This window comes from Mustelus asterias, chromosome 15 (genome assembly GCF_964213995.1).
Source record: "Mustelus asterias chromosome 15, sMusAst1.hap1.1, whole genome shotgun sequence".
Taxonomy (NCBI): domain Eukaryota; kingdom Metazoa; phylum Chordata; class Chondrichthyes; order Carcharhiniformes; family Triakidae; genus Mustelus; species Mustelus asterias.
The window spans coordinates 26,230,265-26,254,593 of NC_135815.1; the positions used below are offsets into that span (position 1 = coordinate 26,230,265).

At 42.1% G+C, this 24,329-nt stretch overlaps 1 protein-coding gene across 3 annotated transcripts in view; it reads left to right on the top strand.

Annotated features, from left to right (window-relative positions):
• The window catches only part of camkmt (calmodulin-lysine N-methyltransferase), a 341,266-nt gene that overhangs the window by 264,490 nt on the left and 52,447 nt on the right, over nt 1-24,329 (top strand). For 2 of the 3 annotated variants that reach the window (XM_078229675.1, XM_078229674.1), the window contains exons 4-7: nt 8,760-8,820; nt 11,103-11,157; nt 12,278-12,341; nt 23,520-23,586. In XM_078229675.1, the coding sequence (XP_078085801.1) occupies nt 8,760-8,820; nt 11,103-11,157; nt 12,278-12,341; nt 23,520-23,586 (247 nt within the window). The remainder of the gene's footprint in view (nt 1-8,759; nt 8,821-11,102; nt 11,158-12,277; nt 12,342-23,519; nt 23,587-24,329) is intronic. The other variant, XM_078229676.1, reaches the window with a different exon arrangement.

Sequence of the window (24,329 nt, forward strand, 5' to 3'; positions counted from 1 at the left end):
TAAATGAAAAGAAAGCACCACCGACATTTCAGCAATACAGAATTTTATTCCATAATAACAGATTTCACATGGTTTTGCTTAAAATCAGTTGGGAGATATTGGGTGGATTATTACGGAAAAAAATTCTAAATGCCGCCCAAGCGAGAAAACGGGAGAGTTTCAGAATCATTTTTTGGGTGAGTTTAAAAAGGCAATCTTATGGCATTTAGTGAAAAAAAAGTTCCAGCATGTGATTCTCGACAGGAGGGGGCGGGGGAATGGTGGAGCTTCAGCTGGGAAGCCGCCTGCTGAGCTCTGGGGGCACCATAGTGCAAGTGCCCCAATCTCCCAGTGTACTGGGCGATCTCCTGCTGCAACCACCCCCCCCCGCCCCCCGCACTGGACATCAGGTCATCCCCCCCACCCCAGACATCAGGACCCGTCACCCACCCCCATCGGCATCGCAGAGATCCTTCCCTGATCGCCAATCGCCACACGTCCCCCCCACTTCTAACTCCTCCTCCCCCCCGCCCCGGGAGAGCGCCACCCCCCCACACTCCAATTTCACCAGCAAAACAGTGCTGGCTAGATGGGGAGGGGCAGGCAAAATACCAGGTGCAAACCTGAATTTTTCGCCTTCCACCCGATTTTACCACCACTGCCACCCCGCCCTTGCTGATTGTCAGGCAGGACGAAGTTGTAAGATCATTCCCATTGTTTTTATGCTGTTTGTTGTACAATATTAAATTAAATAATTTGAGTTGATTACAAAAGTGAAGTTTCTATTGCTGTTTTGTGGGACTGAGGGCTTTAAAACTTAATGAAATATGCCGTGTCCCCAAACTCCATCCTTGAAAAAAAAATGAACTCTTTTTCAGTTACTTACAATGTTAGTTGTCATTATATAACTATGTATTTTAGCAATAACGGCATTAGCACATTATGTACTTTAAATAAATAATACAAAGCTCCCAGTTCAGTCAAGAAAGCGGTTTCTGAGCGTTGCTGCTTCCATGATAACTTTATTGCTTTGTTTCTGGCCAGGACCCAGGAAATATCTTTGAGCTCTATAAAGCACTTATTGTTCCTTTGCTTTGCCGACCAACAGGGAGGAAAAGAGGCACCAGCAATGTGGGTAGGTGCTGGGGGTGGCAGCAGGAGGGAGCGGGGGGCAGCAAAGCGAGGAAAGGGGAAAGGCCACCAACGCTCAGGGAGGTTCAAGAATGGGAGAGATGGGAAGAGGCATGATTTTTAACAACCTCTGATACAGGGTACAATGGAAAAACAGCACCATGTGTGCACCTTGGAAATCCAAATCAGAGCCATGGAGGTTCACAGTCAGAGGCTAATGCAGCAAAGAGGATTGGAAATAGGTTTGTGCATTGCATGAGTGTAACTGAGACGTTTTGCAGGAAATGTGTGTAGCATGAGGACTTTCACTGTAATAAGGATGGATAATCCTGATTCCATCCTGGCCCAACTCCACACATCCGGATTTCCTGCAGGGCATTCTAGCCCAATCTCTGCCCAATCCTGCCAAGGTATTTCCTTCCCTTCAGGCCAAGGATGATGAGCACAATCCAGTCAAAACCTGATCCTGTTCTAACCCAGATTGATCAGCCAACACACCAGGTATCAACCCTGAAATTCCCCTGGTTTTAACCAGTTATTTCTATGGGATTAAGTTTGTGGTAATTTATGTTTAGGTGACATTTATGTTTAGTTAGCTGAGGTACACCCAAGCGGAAGTGATCTTTACACATCTGTGTGTTTTGAATGGGACCATCTCTTAGAACTTGCTTTTTATTTGCAAGTTCGCTGCATGTTGTCCTATACCCAACCCTTAAGTTAACAAAAGCAAAATACTGCAGATGCTGGAAATCTGAAATAAAACAAAGGACAGGAAATCCTCAGCAGGTCAGGCAGCATCTGTGAAGTTAAAGTTACGTCAATCGGTTTTACACAAGCATGAATTTCCTGCAGGGTCTTCCACTTGTGCCTGCCACGGCGGTTCAGGAAACCCACTGGTGGCCAGTGTGAATCTGAATTTCATCCCACTAAAGGGATGCAAATGAAGGGTCAAATGGAATCTCCCTTCCCATACCTGATTCTCCGTAACATCAGCAGGAAAACAGAGCACATCTGGAACAACATGACGTGCAGAAGTTGGGACGTGCACAAAGAATACCTGAGGCTGTCTCTGGAATTCAGGATGGAGGCCACCAGCAGTCCTGTGGAACACCACAGCAGTGGATGGGGGTAGCATCTATCAGTTGGATCTTCCAACTTCACTGCCACCGAAGAGGTCTATCTTCTAGCCTCAAGAGTGTTTGAGGAGATCCACCTTCTTTCTTCAGCAGTGGATTAGTGATCTTGGGTGCCTTTTTAAACATGGCACCCAGAAACGACAGCCGGACACATGCAATCAAGCCAGCCCCACCCCAGGACATGGAGCTTAAACCCCCCCCCGATGCATAATTAATGAGATCGGACTTAGAAGATATGGCAGCCTCTGCAGCAGGAACATTCCCCCCCGCCCAACCCCCGCCATGGGACTTAGTCCCAGATAGAAGAACTCTGTTTCTCTCAAGTCAATTTGATAATGCTTTCCTTGTGTTTGCTGTGGAAATAATATTTCTTGAAAGGACTAGTTTTTAAAAAAGTGGAGTATTTCCTTTTTTTGTGTATGTGGGATATAAAAATAATGGGGAAGAAATTCGACATAACTGACAATCCTGGATGTAAGGCTGCATTTTTGGTATAACCTGGGTTTAAATAGTTTCCATCTCTCATAATGCACCCCATAATTATGTTGAGGAGGCCGGTGGGGTAGTGTGACGCTTCTTCCCACCCCAATTAAATCAATACCCAACTGGGTTTGCTGCCATGTCAACCAGGCAATCCCACTCATTAGTCCCCGAGAGGCCCAGTGGAATGCCCACATGTGAAAAGATCCCTTTGTGGGTGTACTGTAGATCTTTCGAAGAAAAAACATAGATGATCATAGATGAAGAATCCAGCTAGATAAGTCATTGATACGTCAAGTGAGCCCTATACTCCATAGTGAGCATTTTTTTAAAAAGGACCTCTTCTTTGAGCTGATCATGGTCTTATGTGCTTCCTACTGGAACAGCAATGTGTCACTCAGACGCCCGTCCAAAGGAACCTTAAGTTCCTACTGCTCTGCTAGAGGCATATTCTCACACCCCAGATATTCTCATAGCTTCGTCATCCCGAGATATGAGACAGACTCAGCAGCAGGTAAAAGTGCCACCTTGTCAGACTTCTGCCACCTCAAAAGGACCTGCACTATTTTTTGCTGGAAAATGTTCTCAAATTTCATCCCTCGTGTCAGTATTAAAGATTCCCAGTTTTGTTACTGTATGGCCACATGTAGTAAAGAATGGCTTATGTTCTGGGCAGACTTCTTGAGTTCTGAATGTCTCTTTATTGCCTACTATATATTTCCATTATTCCGTTTTTATGTTATATTTCCATCAATCATATTCTTTCTTTTGGTCATAAGAAGTATCAAACGTTTCCTAAGATAAGGAAGTGATGTATGGATTAAAAGTTTTGGGTGACACGTGAAGATTTAACTTTTGGAATGTCGTTACCGCAAAATGGTGCATTCTGAAAAGCTGCTTTTGTTTTACTTTAACACGATGCAAACCTTTTGCTCAATCCTGGAGTACCAGTGCTTGGGTAGATTGCAAGTTGATCATGTAGAGATGCTCCTTTATCCATTATTGGATCTGAAATGGAGGAGGCTTAAGAATTATCTGACTTCTTAGTTAGTGTGCAAATCATCTAAAAAGCTAAGTTCAGATGGGTCACACTGACGAGATAAGTATTAAAATGGTGACTGCATTTAACTAATCAGCTTAATTTCTTTTTTCAAATTGACCTTTCAGAGAACTATTTAGTCAGACTTAGAATCAGAGGTTTACCGCTTGGAAATAGGCCCTTCGGCCCAACTTGTCCATGCTGCCCTTCTCTTTAACCACTAAGCTAGTCGCAATTGCCTGCATTTGGTCTATATCCATCTTACCGTTTAATAATCTTACCACTGTTTAATGTTGAAGATGGTGCATTTTCCACATGTTAATTGAGGAATTAATTTATCACCTACTGGGGCATGGCGTCCCAGTTACAAACAGAGAGTGCTTTAAATAGAATGGCACTTGCTTCCATGATGGCAGCTTTTCAACAGAAGAAAATACCCTGTTGTGAGCTATCTCCAACGTGTCCTCAACATAGAAAATAATTAACAGTTGTAACAAATTGTTTTAATGTAGCATCAACAACTTGCATTTGATAAAACTATGCCTATAATTTAGCAAAAGGTCCCAAGACTCTTCACAGAAGCATTGTCAAATGGAATTTGGCAACAAGGCACACAAGGTGATTTTCAGGCAGATGATCAAAAGGCCAAAGAGGTAAGTTTTAAGGAGTATCTTGTAGGAGGCAGGAGGCATAGAGAGGTGGAGAGGCTTAGGGAGGGAATTGCAGAGCTTTAGGGCCTTAGTAGCTGAAGGCACAACTGGTGAAGTGAAAAAATCAGGGTGTGCAAAATTGGAGGAACGCAGATATCTCAGAGGGTTGTACGGCTGGTGGAGGTTACGGAGGTAGGTATAGAGAGTTTTGAAAACATGATGAGCATTTTAAAATTGCTGCCTACTGCAACTGTGTTGTAAATCGGTGAGCATGGAGGTGATTAGTGAATGGGATATTGTGTGAGTTAGGATGTGGGCAGCAGGGTTTTGTATAAGTTCAAGTTTATGGAGCGTGGATAATGAAAGCTTGGCCAGGAGTGCATTGAGAGTAGTCAAATCTAAAGGTAACAATGGCATAGGTGAGGGTTTCAACCATCAGTGAGCTAAGGCAGGGCCAGAGTCAGGTGATGTTACAGAGGTGGAAATAAGTAATGAGAGTGATTGGTGCATACGTGGTTGAAAGTTGATCTCTGGATCAAATAGGACGCCAAGATTGCAAGTGTGGTTCTCTGACTGTTGCCAGGGAGACGGTTAGAGTTGGTGCCTAGGGAACGGAGTTTGTGCCGGGCTCTGAAGACAATGGCATCAGTCTTCAATATTTAGTTGGAAGAATTTTTTTCTCATCAAGTACTGGATGTAAGTCAAGCAGATTAGCGACAATGAAGGGATTGAGAGAGGCAGTAAGAGGCGAGATGCAGCTGTGTGGTGACAGACATGTGGAACGTCATGTGTTTTTGGATGATGTTGCTGAGGGGCTGCATGTAAATGAGAAATAGGGTGAGGCCAAGGATTGTTGCTTGAAAGCCTCCAGAGATAATGGTGCAGAAGCAGGAAGAGAACCTATCGCCGGAAACCTCCGACCTTGCCCCCGGCTGGGATTCTCCAGTGCTACTGCACTGAATGGAGTTTTGGCTGGAATGCCAAATTCTCCGTTCTCACTGGCAGGGGATGGGCGGGGTTTACAAGATCGAAGAATCCCACCCATAATACCAAACATCCAACACCTTTTCTTGTTTTGGATAAAATGCTAAACCAGGATTCCATCTTCCCCTTGGAGGTATTTCAGATCCCATAGCAGTATTTGAAGAGTACAAAGTAGAATTTTCCCTGGTGTGTAGGACAATATTTATCCCGTCAACATCATTATCAAAAAACACATTATACATACATACAATCCCTACAGTGCAGAAGGAGGCCATTTGGCCCATCGAGTCTGTACCGACAACAATCTCACCCAGAACCTATCCCCGAAACCCCACATATTTACCCTGCTAATCCCTCTAACATACACATCCTGGGACACTAAGAGGCAATTTAGCATGGCCAATCCACCTAACCTGCACATCTTTGGACCGTGAGAGGAAACCAGAGCACCCGGGAGAAACCCATGCAGACACAGGGAGAATGTGCAAACTCCACACAGACAGTAACCCAAGCCGGGAATCAAACCCAGGTCCCTGGAGCTGTGAGGCAGCAGTGCTAAGCGCTGTGCCACCATGCTGCCCATTATCTGCTCATTTATTTCTTTGCTGACTACTGACATGTGCACAGTAAGAGTTTTAACAACAAGTTAAAGTCCAACAGGTTTATTTGGTAGCAAATACCATTAGCTTTCGGAGCGCTGCTCCTTCGTCAGATGGAGTGGAATGGACTGACATGTGGACAGCCTAAAAAGAATCTCAGCCAGTAATTTGTGAATACAGTCTTTGGGTTGCAATGTTTTTGTTTTCAGAATATTTCAATTGAAGTTCCTGATTTGGCTTAGTTTGAGAAATGAGTATACTATGTTCCCTTGCAGGCCAGGAATATTCCAAACTCAATTTCTGATCTGTGCCGAGCTAGGTTTAATGCTTCATCGACTCTAGTGCAGTACTTAGTGAGCGCTGTGAGTGGTTCAGCTCCTACAAAGAGTCATCGGGATTCAAAACATTAGCTCTGTTCTCTCTCCACAGATGCTGTCAGACCTGCTGAGATTTTCCAGCGTTTGCTGCTTTTCTGTCAGTGATGCTGTCTTATGGATGAGGTGTTAAACCAGGGTCCCACTTGCCCTCTCAAGTCTATGTAAGAGACTCCACGGCACTATTTTGGACAAGAACAGTGGAGCTATCCCCAGTGTCCTGGTCCACATTTATCTCTCAATCGAGATCACAAAAACAGATCACCTTATCACATTGCTGTTTGGAGTTTGCTGAGTGAAAAATTAGCTATTGCTTTTCCATTGCAACTTCAAAAGCATTTCATTGGCTATAAAGTACTTTGGGACATATGGCAATCATGAAAGGTGCCATATAAGTGCAAGCCTTTGTTTCTTTTTATTATAAAAGCATTAAGCTTTTCAGTGCATTTAATAAATAAATTGCTGCATTTTCAGTGTTTCAAAATAACATTCTTATGATTTTCAAATGCATTATTTCTTAGTGACATTTGTTGACAAGCATGGTACTTTGCTGCGCACCTTTTCTTTGTATTGTCATACACAGGATTAACAATGGTTAGGAGCAAATCAGCTCAATTTAATAAAGGGATTCAGAAGACCACAAAAATCACGCATATAAAGTTCAAATAGTTAACTATGTTGGGCAGAACTTTCCGTTCCCTTCACTCCAGTGAGATTTTCTGGCCCTGCTACAGTGAATGGAATTTGGCCGAGCGCCATATTCTCTCCGTCCTCGCTTGCAGTGGCACAGGGCGTGAACAGCCGGAATTTTCCGGCCGTTATTTGAACAGTGAGATCAAATTACAACATTTAACTTGCTGCTTGGCGTATATAATATTTTTAAATTTTATGAATTGTGTCGCATTGAAATAATTTGAAAACAATTCAAAGTTCAATTAACTAATGTGAGCACATGGCTTACGGACCTACATTAATGATCTTATTGCGCAGGTTCTAAAGCAGACTGATGAGGAAATTTAGATTCTGCTTTAGGTTTTAGCTCAGCATCAAATACTCACTGTGTAAGTAGAAGGAAAAGCTGATATTGCAGTGTGATGTGCTAATTTGTGTTGGTGAAGATGCAGTTAAACAATCATGTCGCTGATTTTCTGATCTACAATGTGTGGCCAGGTTGTATCTCCATCTTGGGGAGGTGCTTTAAACGTTTTATAATCCTTTGGGGGAGGTGGTGAGATCTGTACCTGTCACTAAAGTTGAGTAAGAAGTCTCACAATACCAGGTTAACTTTCCAAGAAGATTTGCCAAGAAGAACTTTCCAAGAAGATCAGCATATCAACACAGACATCAAGTTTCTACAAATAACCTGGTGTTGTGAGACTGCTTACTATGTTTACCCTAGTCCAACGCCGGCATCTCCACATCATGACTAAAATTGAGCACAGCGAATTTGTAAGGTTTTGCAAAACCTTTTAAGATGAGTGGTCAAATGCTATTCTATAACTAAACTTTCCAAAAACTTAACCTGTCCTTATGCATAACCGAAGGTTTAAACTTATTCTAACCAGCCCCTGATTGTGACATTTTGTTTTAGTAGTGCATTTCTGCTTCACGAAAAAGTAATGTCCGAAAATATTTCCAACTATTGGTAATTTGCAATGTGCGCAATTCAGGCTAAATCCTGGAACTTTGTTTTGCTGATTATCAAAGTTTGTTTCAAAATGTCAGTGCTAAATATAAAAAGACATAAATAATTAATTAAATGTTATAATTTGTTTGTTGTGTTTCTGCTGCTTTCTTCATCAAAGCTTCAAAATTGTTTATTGTTTCTGAAAGATGTTTTCGAATTGTTATGCGATTCAGCTGACAATTACAACTTGCAGTAGCTGATAAGATGACTTATTGCTGAATATTAATTTACTTATTTATATTGTCTTGAGCTTATTGGTACTTTTTTTTGGCAAGAAATGGTTGACTTAGTTTCTTTGGACCCTTTCATTGCACATTTTTTTTTTAGATACTAAGAAAGCTGTGTGAGTGAAGCTCTGGTACCAGGCTGTTTTCTCACACACATGGAGTTTTATATTAGATACCTGCCTGACTCAATAATTTGTGATGCTTGGAGATGAGCTTTCTCTTTGTTTCTGTTCTTGAGACAGTTTATAAGATCAATATCAATACTTTTTCCCTCACATAAACTAAAGTTTTGAACTATTTTATCAATTTAATGAAGGGTCTTGACCAGCAAATTGCTATGGAAAATGCTGGTTAGGAGCTACAGCATTATTCAGTGAGTCTCCCCCCCCCCCCCCCCCGCCTTTAAACAAAGGTATTGATTTATGGTGATGGTTGTACAGTAGCTAATAACATTTGCTCTTATTTTGTTCTAGGTATCTGGCCTTCAGAAGAGGTTTTGGCTTATTACTGCATAAAACACAGTGATATATTTAGGTAGGTGAGAGGATTTGTCTACTGACTTGGATGTTCTCCCATTTATTAAGTGCTAATTTACAATTACATATTAACCAAGCTGGTTCCAGGTGAATCCCACCTTTTGCAGTTGGACTTTGCGGAATTGCCTGGAGGTACCAGATCACTATACGTGCCTCCTGCTTAGTGAAATATGTCAAAGATTTTTCATTTTCACTCAAGGCATTTGGTTTCACTTTGATTTTTTTTTGGAAAATAAAGTGAAGCCGCAATCGATGCACCTTCATTGTGAAGGTCAGAAGGAAAGAGGCAATGACAGGATTCGCCTACATACCATATAATGTGAAAAGCGATTCACTGAAACTATCCATCATATGTTCTTCAATAAAATCTCAATGTTCATTCTCTTTTTTCTGTTTTACTACAGTATTTTAATGAAGATATTTACTTATTTTTACCTTACTGCTTTGGAAAGGAAATTTACATCTGATGATCTAGTGTTGTCACTAAGTATTTACAGCTCGTCAGATCTGATCTTATACAATTGAGAGTGTGCACGGCCTCATACATTTTAAATGCAGTTTCTCTTTGGGTTTGACTTGACAGCTGAATAATCTCACCTAAGACATTTTCTCTCTTTCACAATTGAACCGATTCCAATTAAAAGGTAATACTTTAAACAAATAAATGACAGTCGAGGACTGTCAGACAATTACTGAAACAGAGGATACTTTTTTTCTTAAAATAAAAGTAATGTGAGCTCCGTATTTGTTAGGGTAAGATGAAGGTCAGTTTTTAAATTGTTCCATTTTAAAAAGGAACATAAGTAATGCTAGTCATTGACTCCAAAATCAAGCAGTCATATCCCCTGATAAGGTTTGGCAAAATTCTTTGCAACAACCTTGTAGATCCACCCTTTCTGCACAATGCTATCTTTTTACGAAACCGGTGCTGACTCCTTTAAATGAATTAGGTACAGTTGATTTTAGTGGTGATACTTGTGTTTATTGTTTTATTTCATGTTTCTCTCATTGTCAGTACTGCCATTAAAGGAAGAGCTATTTGAAATAAGTTATAGCTCCTCCAAGGGGCAAAGGAGAAGTGCACTCCCCCGTGCGGAATGAGCCACACAGACTGTGAAATTCTCCGCTTTTATCCCCAGAAGGTGCTGAGTTAGATGACTACAGTTGGCAGTCAATGCCACTGGGCTAAAGAAGGGGGCAAACATCGGAAGGGCTTCCAATCCCGATTAGTCTCTGGAGACCTCTGCTGGACTGTGCGTGTGAACAGTGTATGGCCGGAGAAGAGAGAATCAGGTTCAACTAATGATGCCTTATGTGCAAAGGTTTAGACGTACACAGTAGCAAATTTGGTGAGATACCTGAAGACTGATGGTACCTTTGGGATGTTAACCCACCATTAATGAGTGCCTGTAGGGGAGAAGAAGTGAAAATGAGGAAGGGGCACCATTTAACCTTTTTATGTATCTGTTAAGTTAAAATACTATAAATATTTAAATATTTTCAGGAGTGTAGTCTAATGATATTATCCAAGAAATAGATTGGGATCAATTAGTGAGTGCAAAGATGTGATGTATTTGAATTGGTTACTGCAATGATTCTAGTTTCAGCTGAGTACGTTAATCCAACTTTCTTGCATAGTTGATATCTGTAAGTCCTCCGAACTAGTTTTTCCAGATGATGACCATTCACGACTGAACTAAAAGTGCTCATTAAATTAACAGAAATGAAAAGGATTTGGTTATAACTTTTCAAACTTCTAAAGATGGACCTGTGCTGCGATTTCCCTTTAAGTATGCTGAACCACTGAATCTATTTGCCTTGCCTTTCTTCTATTACAGTAGTTACTGAGTTGAACAAGTATTTGGCTGAAGGAAACATTCAAACTCCTTCTGCCTCTCTTTTGTTTAGCCTTTCCTCAGTGATTCACTGTGCCATCACAGGAGACATAATCAAGACACAGAGCCTCTCTGGAAAAAAAGGAACCTTTTCAGAATTGCAGCACAGCAGTGTTAGTGTTGCAGTGAACACTAATGAGAACCCCCACTGCTTAGCATGCCACACAATTATTTTTTATATAATTATTTTTAAAAAGCAAGCTACATGTGGTGGTCCAGTGAAGCAGCAAGACTTCTGCCTTTCATATCTTTGTAACTTCCTGCTTGTTGATGTGTTTCTGTAGATGTTGAATTGTGCTGTAATGTATATGCCTCCAAAATCATGTTGCCTAACTTACGTTGAGTTTTGTATTGTCCTTTTTCTTTAAATGTTATTTCCCTGCAGAGGCCTTGCAGTTTGTGAACTGGGAGGTGGAATGACATGCTTGGCTGGGCTCATGGTAGGTCTTCTCAATTCTCTTCTATTCCCCCACCCCCCTACTCCCTCCCACACACCACCCCATTCAGGAGTGAATAAAGAAAGGAGGGAAAAAAATGTTTGGCTGCCTCTGACTGTTCAGCCACAGGGACTGTCATCTGCATCGGTTGCGGTCAAGCTGCACAGTCTTAAGAGACCCTCTAGATTGACTTGCTTTCGTATCATATTGATTTTGATGGTTGCTTTAGATGAGCAGAAGCATTTCATTCGGGTGCACTCAATATCCCTTGTTGTGACATTGCAGGCCCCAAGAAGAGCTACTTTCATTGCCACCGTCAAACATTTCAGTTGACAGTCCATTTTCCCAAATACATGAAAAGCATCAACAAAAAAAAAAAAATCACAGTTGGAGCACTATGATATAGTTGTTAATGTTTGGCTGTATTACTATATCAACAAACATGATCCAGACTTCCAGTAATTAGATTCTTTTAACTTAGATTGACCATTCAGGAGCTGTCACCCCTGCATTCTTTAAACTTTGAGTCATGTGTTGAGCAGATATTATGTACCATTGCAGTGCAGCAGAGACAAGTTTTTATTTCTCTCCAAATAAAAAGCATATTGTTGCACTGATTGACATTTGACAAACCTGTCGTACTCTTATATAATGTGTCTAGGTTACTCACAAATGTGCGAGCATGTCAGCTACACACACACACAGACACAAAAAAAAATTACCCTTACAAAGCCATCTGCTTCCAATGCAAAGTTATGTGAAGGGCATCAGGCGGGCAGACAGAGGCAGGCTGAAAGGCAGAGTGACAGCCTAGTATGATGGCTGTACTAGATAAACAGAAGGCTGCAAATGAAAGCCTCTCAGAATACCATCATCCACTGTCACAATCCAATTACCGAACAGAATGATAGCAAGATAGAGGCTCCCGCAAATGGAATGATAAAAGTATTGACTGATTTGATTGAATGATTAAAATAATGCAGACATAAAATGAAAAAAGATTGAAGATTGTTACTAAGAAATAGGTGAAGAAGCATGATACTGAAGGCTTGTCACTTCTGTCTTCACTTCCACACAAGACAAGCATATTTGCTCATCGTTCGATGCTATTTTCTTTTTGCAGGTTGCTATTTCTGCAGATGTCAAAGAACTTCTATTAACTGATGGGAACGAAAAAGCCATCAAAAGTATCCTTCCTCATGCAATCTTATCTCAAGACTGAGAAGTTTTTTTTCTCAAATGTAAGAAGAATTTTTGATTTGGTAATCACGAGAATTGTCCTCCGTTTGTTTTCAATTGAATAGAATCAACAAGAAAAAAACCTGATGAATTTCTCGGAAATAACTCATGAAACTGAAAGGAAAATCCTACAAATACAGGAAATCTAAAGAGAAAAATCTTGGAAATGCCAATTGTCACACCCACAAGACCCCACCTATCTTTCCCCCACAGATGTTATTTGATCAGCTGTGCATTTCCCATCATCTCTTGTTTGTATTCCAGGTATGAAGGTTGCTTGTTATTAATCAAGGTAAAAGTAAACCAGAACTCATCGTGCGTCCATTTAGCCAAGTCGTTGATCCTTTCGAGAATGAGGTAGACTGAAGTAGTTTACAATGAACTATCTGAACAAATAAAAAACTAGTGCTCAATTAATTTCTGTACTCTAGAAATTTTACATAAAGTCAGTATTGTGTGGAATTTCCTGGGAAGGATGAAAAAAATCTGACATAGATTTTCTCTCTTCAAGCATCCATGTTTCTCATTCCATGATCTGTGGTCCTTAGACCCTAGCTTCCTCTACATTTCCCCCTCCCCAAACCCATCAATAGTAAAGTCTTCAGCATGATTCTCTCCCTACAGCCCCACCTCAAATTATTCTGACCTCATACTACTCTCTTAGAGTGTTTTCAAACATGTTTCCGATTGTCCACTCTAGACCTTCCACTGCTGCTTGGCATCTTTTTTTTTCTCCTATAAAGCTCCTTTACATTAAAGATGCCATCTTAATACAAGTCGCTTTATGATTATCCATTTAATAATCGCAAAATGGTCTTGCATAAATGGAAACACTGCGCAAAGTCAGGGTGCCAAGGGTTGAGGGGTAGTAGTAAGGTATCAGACAACACCCTATAGGATTTTTGAGGCCCAACATGTGGTTGGCAAATGTGTGGCTGACTTGGATATAACACAACTATCTTACACACAGTTTGCTCTCCGGTATAGCCAAGCTCAGAATTATATCCATGGAGATAGGACCTGGGTTTGATTCCTAGCTTGGGTCACTGTCTCTGTGGAGTTTGCACATTCTCCCTGTATCTGTGTGGGTTTCCTCCGGGTGCTCCGGTTTCCTCCCACACTCCAAAGACCTGCGGGTTAGGTGCATTGGCCATGCTAAATTGCCCCATAGTGTCAGGGGGTTAGTAGGGTAAATAAGTAGGGTTATGGGAATAGGGCCTGGGTGGGATTGTGGTTGGTGCAGACCCGATGGGCCGAATGGTCTCTTTCTGCACTGAAGGAATTCTAAGATCTTCCAGAGAGTCTCAACCAAGCGAATAAGAACTGTTCAGATTTCTGGGTATAACTGTGAAAAGTAGGGTGCTCTAAACTTTGGATAATGAGTGACACTGTCCCTCAGTGTAATGAGAAACAACATGGTTTATTTAATTCTGATGTGGAGATGCCGGCGTTGGATTTTTTAATTCTGTCAGTCGATCAAAATGAAGTTTTCTAACCTTCAAATACCAAGAATATATTTTTTTCAAAAAATAGACTTTTCTCTCTGCTTTGGTGAAAAGGTAATTTAAATAAGAGGAAATCAAATCAGCAAATATAAGTGCCTTTGGAATGCAAGAAAATGAAGACTGGATTTATAAGGGGATATTTGTTCTATTGCTGAAAATAACACTTTGGACTCATTCTATTTCAGATAGGAGAAGCTAAATGTGAGTGATGGTGGTATAATATTTATTTATAGTAATTATGACCAGAAGTATTCTAAAGGCCAACTTCCCAACCATATCCAACAACCAAACAGTAATGCTGGGCAAATTCTTGTTACTCTGTGACAATTAAGTGTCATTCATAGAGAAAAGAGAATTGTGTTTTCTTTGGTTATTTACTTCCCTCTCCCGCTATAATAGGAATATTTAACTTCTTGATTAGGAATATTGACTCAGTTACTTACTGCATGTCTTTGCTGTATGAATGTGAAGGTAATATTCTTTTCAAGTTTCTGTATTGATCATTCATGTCCACTAATAATAACTGATTAATTACAGAACTTCACAAATGTTACCTGTGTTTAATAATCTCTCTCCTGGAGCTTAAATAAATTGATAAACCATGACACTTCAAATGGTACGTTGACCCCAGAAACTGTGGGTCCAGACTCATTGGAGTGAATTGGAGAAGGCCATGTTGGAAGGATCATCATCCTCCAGGCCAATGGTCATCATCATTGTTTATTCCTTTTCCCCACTGCCTCTGGCTGACCTTTCATATACAGAGGCAATCCACCATTCACTTATTTAGCTGCACGTCAGCATCAAAGCACACCATGTATTGGCAAGTCATATTTGTTTCAAGAATGTGTTGGCATTCTGTTCATAAGCTGCAATAACTTCCATTCCTCCAATTCACAGATAATCACTGACCAAAACCAAAGGGTCATGCTTGGCAATGCTTGCTTCCTATGCAGCAGACTGGAAGGTTGGCTGCGAGGAGACTAAGGCTATCCCCTGTAACCCCTGGCTCTTCACATTATTGTGGTCACCATGAATACCAGATGAGGGAAGATATGAATGGCGTGGATTTCCTCCGGGTTCTAAGGTTTCCTCCCACAGTCCAAAGATGTGCAGGCTAGATTGATTGGCCGTGCTAAATTGCCCCTTAATGTTCCTAGATGTGTAGATTAGGGGGATTAGCGAGGTAAATATTTGGAGTTACGGGGATAAGGTCTGAGTAAGATGCTCTGTCAGAGAGTCGGTACAGACTGGATGGGCCGAATGCTTCTGTACTGTAGGAATTCTATGGATGCTTTCAGCATGATTCTCCTCGTGTCTGCGTGGGTTTCCTCCGGATGCGCTGGTTTCCTCCCACAGTCCAAAGATGTGCGGGTTAGGTTGATTGGCCATGCTAAAATTGCCCCTTAGTGTCCTGAGATGCGTAGGTTAGAGGGATTAGCGGGTAAATGTACAGGGATATGGGGGTAGGGCCTGGGTGGGATTGTGGTTGGTGCAGTTTCGATGGGCTCAATGGACTCTTTCTGAACTGTAGGGTTTCTATGATTCTATGATCATTTTTGAACTATGGGATACAACTTGTAGCCACTCCACTCATCCCTGTATTGATCAGGGAGTGTGTTAAAATGCTGCATTGCCAGGTTCAGACAAGCCAGTACTTGAAGAAGTATTTGTTACGGTACTAGGCGAGTATAAAGCCCCTAAACGACAAAAAAGGCCCATTTGTGCATTTGGCAGGCGTGGCAAAGGCAGCATAAAAGCTAAAAGAAGAGGTTTATTTAAAGAGAGGTAGAAATCCAGTAGACTGAAAGTGCAAAAAGTAACAAAAGGATACAAATAAAATAAAGTAACAAAAAATACAAAGAAAATCTTGCCAAGGTATCATGGTTGCCTGTAAAGGTTTTTATGAAGCGAAATGGCTCCGGGAAATATGGCTCCAGGAAATATGGTTCATTAGGGACAAACACAGTGCGGGAGGAGAGTGAATAACCTCATCTGCTCCACAAGGATAAGTCATCCTTCAACTCCTAACTTAAAACTGCCATCATGGCATCATGTACTCAAAGGGCTATTCTCTTCAGGGATCTCACACAATCATTAGTCGGGGACACATATCAATACTGATAGATGAACAGAACCTTTCACATCACCACCATCCCATCTATCGTGCTGCACACTCTCCATCCTTGCACTTGCTGGGGAGGGCTCACCGCACACAGGGGGCACGAATCTTTATTAACCTATGCTCCATAGGGGAGTGGGGCATTGTGATGGGGTGTGGGCATGGCCCATATCATTGTTGAGTTCGAGGAGGCTGCGGCCAAGATCGCTGGAGAGGTTGGGGATCATTCCTGTGGGGAATGGGGAGACCTGATTGTCTCTGCAATGGGTCACTCCTCCATGAGTTCATCACATCCTGACAATCACATCACAGTGAGATGCATGCATTTGCTTATTCCTCATGCTTATCAACTGAAACATTTAGGCACCTGCAGATCGAGGCCCACGAGAGACAGCACCAGAACTCCCAGCCCTCAGACCATGTCCCAGGAAGAAGATGATGAAGAATTGTCAGAGCGCTCATCCCACCCTCCAGCAAAGTAGAGACACACACCTCAGTGGGGCACAGCTTTAGATTAGGCTCGGTGTCACTCTCTAGAGAAAGCCTCACTGACAGAGTGAGCAATCAGAGGCAGGGACCACCCAAGTCTCCAGAACTCAGAGCGCTGCTGAGAAAAGCCACCCGCTGTCCGAGTCAGTTGATTAATCTCTGGAAGCATGGTGGGTAGTCAGCAAAAGGCGGGGAAAGATCACAAAGTGGTGTTTGAAAGCCTCAATGAGGACAACCATCAAAGTCATCAAAGGCAAGAGAGAAAACAGCTCCGCAGGCACCCTCCACCCCTACTGTTAAGGCAGCACCTAGAGGAAGTGAAAGGTCTAGAAGAAATCCAAATATTTGGTTCAGAACTTGTTGCCTTGGTGAACACAACAATTGTAACTAATTGAACAACTGCAAATATATTCACCATCACTGCAAATTGTCTCCTATTTACTTCATCATCTTCCTAACCCCTCCAAGTAGCTCTCCTGCACGCAGCTGACCTGACAACTGAAAAGGGTCTGTAGCAGTGCTTTTCAGAACCTCGTGCAAAGATTCTCCCATGTACACGGAGCCTTCATCTATCAAACTCGGCTCGATGGTCCCTAGCAAATTCAGTACTGCCTGCTGTGGTTCTCTTTCTGTTGTTCAACTGAGATGACCTGCATCCCTGCCCAGGCACCATTTGTGCCCGTCCAACATGTTAACTTTCAATTTGAAAACTATAGTAGTGATCACTTTTTTAATGAGCTACCCCATCATTTCCCCTTCCACATCGCCCATGTCCTTTCCCCCATCACCATTGACCCCCATGGTATCACCTTCAACTTCCCCACCATCACCCTCCAGCCCAAACCCTTCTTCCAGGATGTCCAGGTGAACGTGCATGTTCCCTTCCTTACTGAGCATCACATTCACATTGACCACACCCAACCCCCTCCTTCCCATCCCCTCACCCTTGTCCATGTGTATCTCCATGTCCTGACTCCCAGCCCTTGCCACCCCTTCACCTGACGCCATCAAACCCTCAACCTCCCACCCTACTAGCTCCCTCTGCCCCCCTATAACCTTAACCATTCCCTCCTATCACACCCAGCCTGGGTTTGCCCCCACAGGGAGTCAGCAGTTGACTCCACCGACTTCTCCCGTGAGCATGTTCATCTGGACATCCAGCCCACTCTTCGGACCTGGACATCACACCCCTCCCCGGTCACCACACATCAGCCCCTCCTGCTGCTTTCAGTCCCACAGCTCAACGCTCCCATCCCCCCCATAGAATGCTTGCGCTCACAATGAAGTCCCTGGATGATAGTCCAAAGCCTCTGTGAAGTCCCTGAAAGTCCGATGTCACAGCAAAGTTGAGGCTGCAGCATGGAGACCTCCCAGCTTCTGAAGGCTGCTGCATAGAGCTGCCATGTGGATAAGACTGCACCCACCGTGCTATGCACGTGTTCCTACAGGGTCTAGTAGATATCTGCCTCCGAGCTGAGCAAGAGGATGTGGGCATCGCAGAATAGGCCAGCATTTGTTGCCCATCCCTGATTGACCTTGAGAAATGGTGGCGGGCCGCCACCTTGAACCACTGCAGTCCATGTGGTTTAGGTACACCCAGAGTCATGTCATGGGGGAAGTTCCAGGATTTTGACCCAACAACAGTGAAAGAACAGTAATATAATTTCAAGTTGGGCTGATGTGTGGTTCAGAGGGGAACTTGTAGCTGGTGTTGTTCCATGCATTTGCTGCCTTTGACCTTCTATGTCATAAAGGTGCTGTCGAAGCAGTCTTGGCGAGTTGCTGCAGTGCATCTTGTAGATGGTACACACAGCTGCCATGTGCTTGGGTGGTGGGGCAGGGGTGAATGTTTAAGATGGTGTTTGGGATGCCAATCAAATGGGCTGCTTTGTCCTGGATCGCGTCGAACATCTCGAGTGTTGTTGGCGCGAACTCTCACCTCTTCAATTAGAAGCTTGAGGGTTCAAGCCCCTGTTTGATCACATAATCTAGGCTATGCATCAGCACAGTATTCAGGGAGCATATTTATCATTGGAGGTGCTGTCTTTTGGGAGAGATGTAATACTGAAACCCAGATGGCATGATCAGGTGGCTGTAAAAGATCCTTTGGCTCTATTCAAGCAGCAGATTCTTCTGGTGTCCTAGTTATTATTCATCCCTCAATCAAATTTTTTAAAACAGTGGCACAGTGGTTAGCACTGCTGCCTCACAGTGCCAGGGACCCAGGTTCGATTCCCGGCTTGGAGGACTGTGGAGTCTGCACATTCTCCCTGTGTCTGCGTGGGTTTCCTCCTGGTGCTCTGGTTCCCTCCCACAGTCCAAAACACATGCTGGTTAAGTGCATTGGCCATGTTAAATTCTCCCTCCTTGTGTACCCAAACAGGCACCGGAATGTGGCGACTAGGAGATTTTAACAGTAACCTCATTTCAGTGTTGGTGTAAGCCTACTTGTGACACTAATAAACAAACTTTAAACTGCCTATTCTTGTACCTGATTAGTGTGAGATCTTGCTGTGCAGAGGTTTGCTGTACAAAACAACTGTAACACTTTGAGGACATGATAAGACACTATAATAATTCCAATATATTTTCAGCATGTGTTGTGTTTTCCTTTCTTTTGCCCAATTATCCACCTGTGTTGGAGCCATCGACTCCTCTTGCTAGGGGGTACATTATAGTTCCACAGATGCCTGCAGCTCCAGTATGTCACCCTTGTGACCATTTTTATTGTGCATGTCTAGGTGTCAGGTGACTGCAGTTACATGGGTGATATCATTGCCAAGGGCTGGTGTTGTTCTCGGCCAACATCAATCCCCATTCTTCCAACAGGGCCACTGGGTGGTGATCAAGTGCAGACACCCTCCCAACCAAGATGGATGAGGCCAATGCAGCATCTCAGCCAACTTGGCAAAGGTCAGGAATGGAACCTGCAACTTTGAGTCCGTTTGGCAATCTTTTTACCCGCTCGCCATTGCCATTCATCATTTTGGAAGAAAAAAGATTGAAAAGCTAAAAGATTACAATTAATTATAGATAATAACTATACCAGTTTTTGCTATTTAGGTGATAGAAAATTATTGTTGATCCCTGGCCCATTGATTTTATATCCTAACCAGTTCAACACTAAAAAGCCTGAGGGGACTCTTAAAAAAGAAAAACCTTGGCTGCTGCTGCAGAATCTCTGTCCATTATAATTTCCTCAGCTTTTTCCACCTTGTTAATGCACTGTAGGGCTAATCGTTATACATTTTGTCAGTTTAAGCAATGAGACGGATTAAATATGTGGTGTACGGGCGGTCAAAATTTAAAAAAAAAGAATGCACTGTTTACAAGGAGTCTCTTATATATGTGCACTCTAATTCCATGATATATATGCAATCCAACTCCATTAATGGGTAGAGAGATTTGGCTGTATCTATAATTCATTTTTTTAGTTTATTAAAATGTCTCTTCCAAGGACGCTCCTGTTTGTTAATTCAATAGGTCGCCTCACACCTTCCCAACGTAAAGCCCTGCTTGATCCTAAGTAACACCTCTGAGGAAATACTGGCAAATGCCCAAGAGCGTTTATAAGGAAATAATAAGACATTTTTGAACAGCCTTCTGTGGAAATACACATGGGTTTACAGCACTATCTGCCGTGCTAAAGAGATGGTTTATGGACTGAGAAGGTGATATTTGGTTTCAAATCTGATAACAGGCTTTTAACATTAAGTAAGATTTTTTGCTACAAGCCAGGAGTCTCCCAGATTTGATTTTGGTTCGTGTGAGTTGGTTAATCTCGGTCAGAGTGATAGTCGGGGCACTGCAATTGACCTGAGGAGGGAAGCGGGGGGGAGGGGGGGCGGGATGCAAACAGCCAGGGAGGGCATATGAATGGAGGGGATTGACCTTTGCTGCGATACATTCCTCTCTTCTGCAACAGCAAAAATACTTAATGATACACACTGTCTAGCCCCACACATGGAAAATAGCCCCTTGGAGAAAGCTACAGGGTGCAGGCAGCCATGGAACCATATCCCAACAAGATTCATTACTATCCAGAAAAGCCATGAGCAAATTGACTATTTCCTCTTCTTTTAAAGCTAAAATAAGCCAGTTTGACCTCTCCACTTCCTAACCAAAATAAAAATTGTTGCCATTTACAAGTGCTTATCTGACTCTTAAGAGCTAGACGAATTGAAATTTTGTCGAGCTAAAACTGCTAGCAAAACTGAAGCCATTCATTGTAGATCTTGCAAACATCTTCACTTATCTCAACTCTGTGAACTTCCTTGACTTCCACCTCGGGCTAAACATAAAGGTATAGACTTTAGTACATTGCCTGACCAAAGTTTAGCTTCCTCCCCACCGCAACTAAAAGGATCATAGAATGGTTACAGCATGGAAGGAGGCCATGCTGCTCTCTGCAAGAGTAATTTAGCGAGTCCCACTCCCTAACATTTCCTCATAGCCCTGAAACCTTTTTCCTTTCAAGTACTTATCCAGTTGTTGCTTGAAAGCCACAATTCAATCTGCCTTCATTTGATTGTAACTGCTCACTGCAAAAAGTTTTTCCTTATGTTGCCATTGATTCTTTTGTCGATCACCTTAAACATGTGGCCACCGGTTCTCAACCTTTCACCAATAGGAATAGTATATAAACCCGTCATGATTTTGAACACTTCTAGTAAACCCTCTGTCAACCTTTTCTGCTTTATGGAGAATAACCCCAGCTTTTCCAATCTGTCCATGCAAATGAATTTCCTCATCCCTGGATCCATTATCGTAAAGCCTTCGCACCCTCCTTAAAGTCAGGTGTCCAGAATTAGACAAAATACTCCAGTTGAGGTTCAAGTACCGTATTACAAAGGTTCACCATAACTTTCTTGCTTTTATGCTCTAGTCCTGTGTTTATAAAGTCCAGGGTCCCCCGAATGCCTTAATAGTCATTCTCTCAACCTGTCCTGTCCTCAACCTTCAATGATTTGTACATATAACCCCAGGTTCCTCTGTTCCTGTATTTCCTTTCACATCGTATCCTTTATTTTGCCTCTCCTCATTCTTCTGACTAAAATCTATTACTTTGCAATTCCTCGCATTAAATTTCATCGCTCATGTGTCAGCCCATCCGACCAGCCTGTGTCCTCTTGAAGTCTATCACTATCTTATTCATAGTTCACTGCACTTCCAAATTTTGCATCATCTGCAAATTTTGACAAGTGCCATGTATACCCAGGTCCAAATGATTAATATATATCAAGGAAAGCAGTAGCTTTAGTACGAGTCTCTGGCAAACAGCACTGTATAATTTCCTCCAAGTTGGAAAAAGAGCAATTCACAACCAATCTCTGTTTCCTATCACTTTGCCAATTGTGTATCCATGTTGACACCATCCCTTTTGTTCCAAGGGTTAACTTTGCTGACAAGCCTACTATGTGGCATCCTTGTAGCATTTATCTCTTCTAAATTTCCCTTCCTACTTCTTTCCCTCTACTGCTGGATATATTATCGAAGCCTTAAAGTTTAATTTCTATAATTCTGTTCTTGTTGGTTTCCACCTTCCAGCAAGTACAACTAATGCAAAATATTGTAGCCCACAGACCACAAACTTCTCATCCCAATCTTCACCTGACTCCATGTGAATTAACTTTGAGATCCTCACTCTTGCTTAAGGTCCAGCCAAGGCGCTGGATTCTCTGGCCCCCTCCGTGGCATGTTTCGTGGTGGTGGGGGTGGCCTTCCCCTGGCCGGCAGCGGGATCTTCTGGTCCTGCCACTATCAATGGGATTTCCCATTGAATCCAACTCCCTGCTACCTGAAAACCCATGCCAGGGATAAGCCATCGACAGGACAGGAAATTCCAACCGGCGGGAAGTGCAGGATAATCCCACTTACTGTCTTACCCTGTCCTATCTCTGCAATCTACTCTATTTCTCTAACTTCCACTCACTGAGAGTGGTCTACACTTCGATCCTCACCTTACAATCATTACCAAGTCTTTCAGCCACAGTTTATTCATCACTTGGAAACGTTTCCCTATACCTCTGCTTTGCATCCCTTGACTTGCCATCAAAACATGCTTAAAATATTGAACAATGTTTCTAACATTTCAAAAATAGTTGATCATATTCTAATTACTGTAAACCTTCATGTACTGTTTGGAGATTCATTTCAATTTGAAGCTGGACAATAATTATCCGTGTGTAAAGATGGGCACACTACCAGATGCAGCACTTGAGGAAAGAGGACTATTTACAATGTCAGCTGGTATGGAGATCAGGAAAGGAAGTTGGGGAGTTGGCTGTTAAGTGGGCATGGGACAAAAGAGCCAAAGGTAGAGAGGAGAACTGATTGAGCTAAAGTTATTGTAGGAAATGGAGAATCAAAGTTGACAGCTTGGAGGTAGAGTTATAAGTGACTTGCGGAGAGCTTTCTCCATGGGCAGAACAGAATGAATTGGAGTTGGAAGGTGGTAGGGGATTTGAATGATGACAGATCCAAAGAAGTGGTCAAATATTACGTTTTCTACTATTGAGACCATGGGGGCAGAGAGGCACAAAACAAAAGAGGCAGCCATAAATATGGGTAGGATAGAGTTTTCAGAGGAAGAGTTTTCAGAGGAAAGCAGACAAGACGAGAAGGAGACTGAATCCTCATCCTGTTGATTTCAATCAGTGCAGAGGAAAAATGAGTTTGGATATCTTGGTAATAAACTTGCTAGTGGTTGTTAAACAATAGGATTTTGAAAGAAGAGGTGTGAAGGATGGAAGGTGAGGCACTGAGAACAGGAGAAGGTACTAGATGTGTAAAGTGGAGAGAGTGACATGCGATTTGGTAATGGGGCCATGTTGCCATCACAGCAATTTGTGTGGGGCAAGTGGTGGAAAGTATTGCCAGTCAGAGAGGGGCCAAAGTGTGCCCACCCATGACGCAAGCAGTAAAACTCCAAAGGTTTTCTATTTCAGAAAGATTTATATGTCTGATAACTATAATTTTGTTTTCATCCTTGATTAAACAAACCTTTGCAGATGTTAGTGACATCATTGAAAGGAATAAGAAGCATGGACTATTCGGGGCTTCTTCTGTTTCAAGCCGGTAAGTCATTCCTTATTTCTGTTCCTTTATTGAGAAAAGAATTGGAGGAATTTGTATGTATTTTTAACCATAAATTTCATAAAACTGAGCACATATCACTACTGGTGGACTATTTGAGACTTATGCAGGAAACCTCTTCCCACAATATTGAAATTGCAATCGCATTTAAAGTAGAATTCTCAAAACATATATAAACAATAACGGAAAATCACTGGAGCAAGTAGAGCATTTCTGGGAAAACAGGATGGAAAACTAGTAGTGGAAAAGAGGAACTGAGATCACCTTATATATGACTTGAGGGGAAATGGAAATTGTTATCAATTGTACTTATCTTTCTTCTATAATAGAGTAAAATGGGCATTATGATCTGTTTCATTGTTTTATTTCAGAATTACAATAAATGGTTCATACGATAAATACAATGCAAATCATTGTTTATATGGTTAAAAAGAAGATAATAATGCACGTTGTTTTATGCAACCTGTTTAATTAGGAAAGCAATTCTATTTGTTGTTTTTTAATTTTTCCCACATCATTAGCTGGTTGCCTATACTAGCCTCATCTTAAGTTACAAAGGCAGGTTAACACTTACTCAAATAAAAGCAAAATGCTGCAGACACTGGAAATTCTGAAATAAAAACAGAAAATGCTGGATAAACTCAGCAAGTCTGGCAGCATCTGTGGAGAGAGAAACAGAGTTAACGTTTCGAGTCCATATGACCCTTCTACAGAACTTCTCTGTC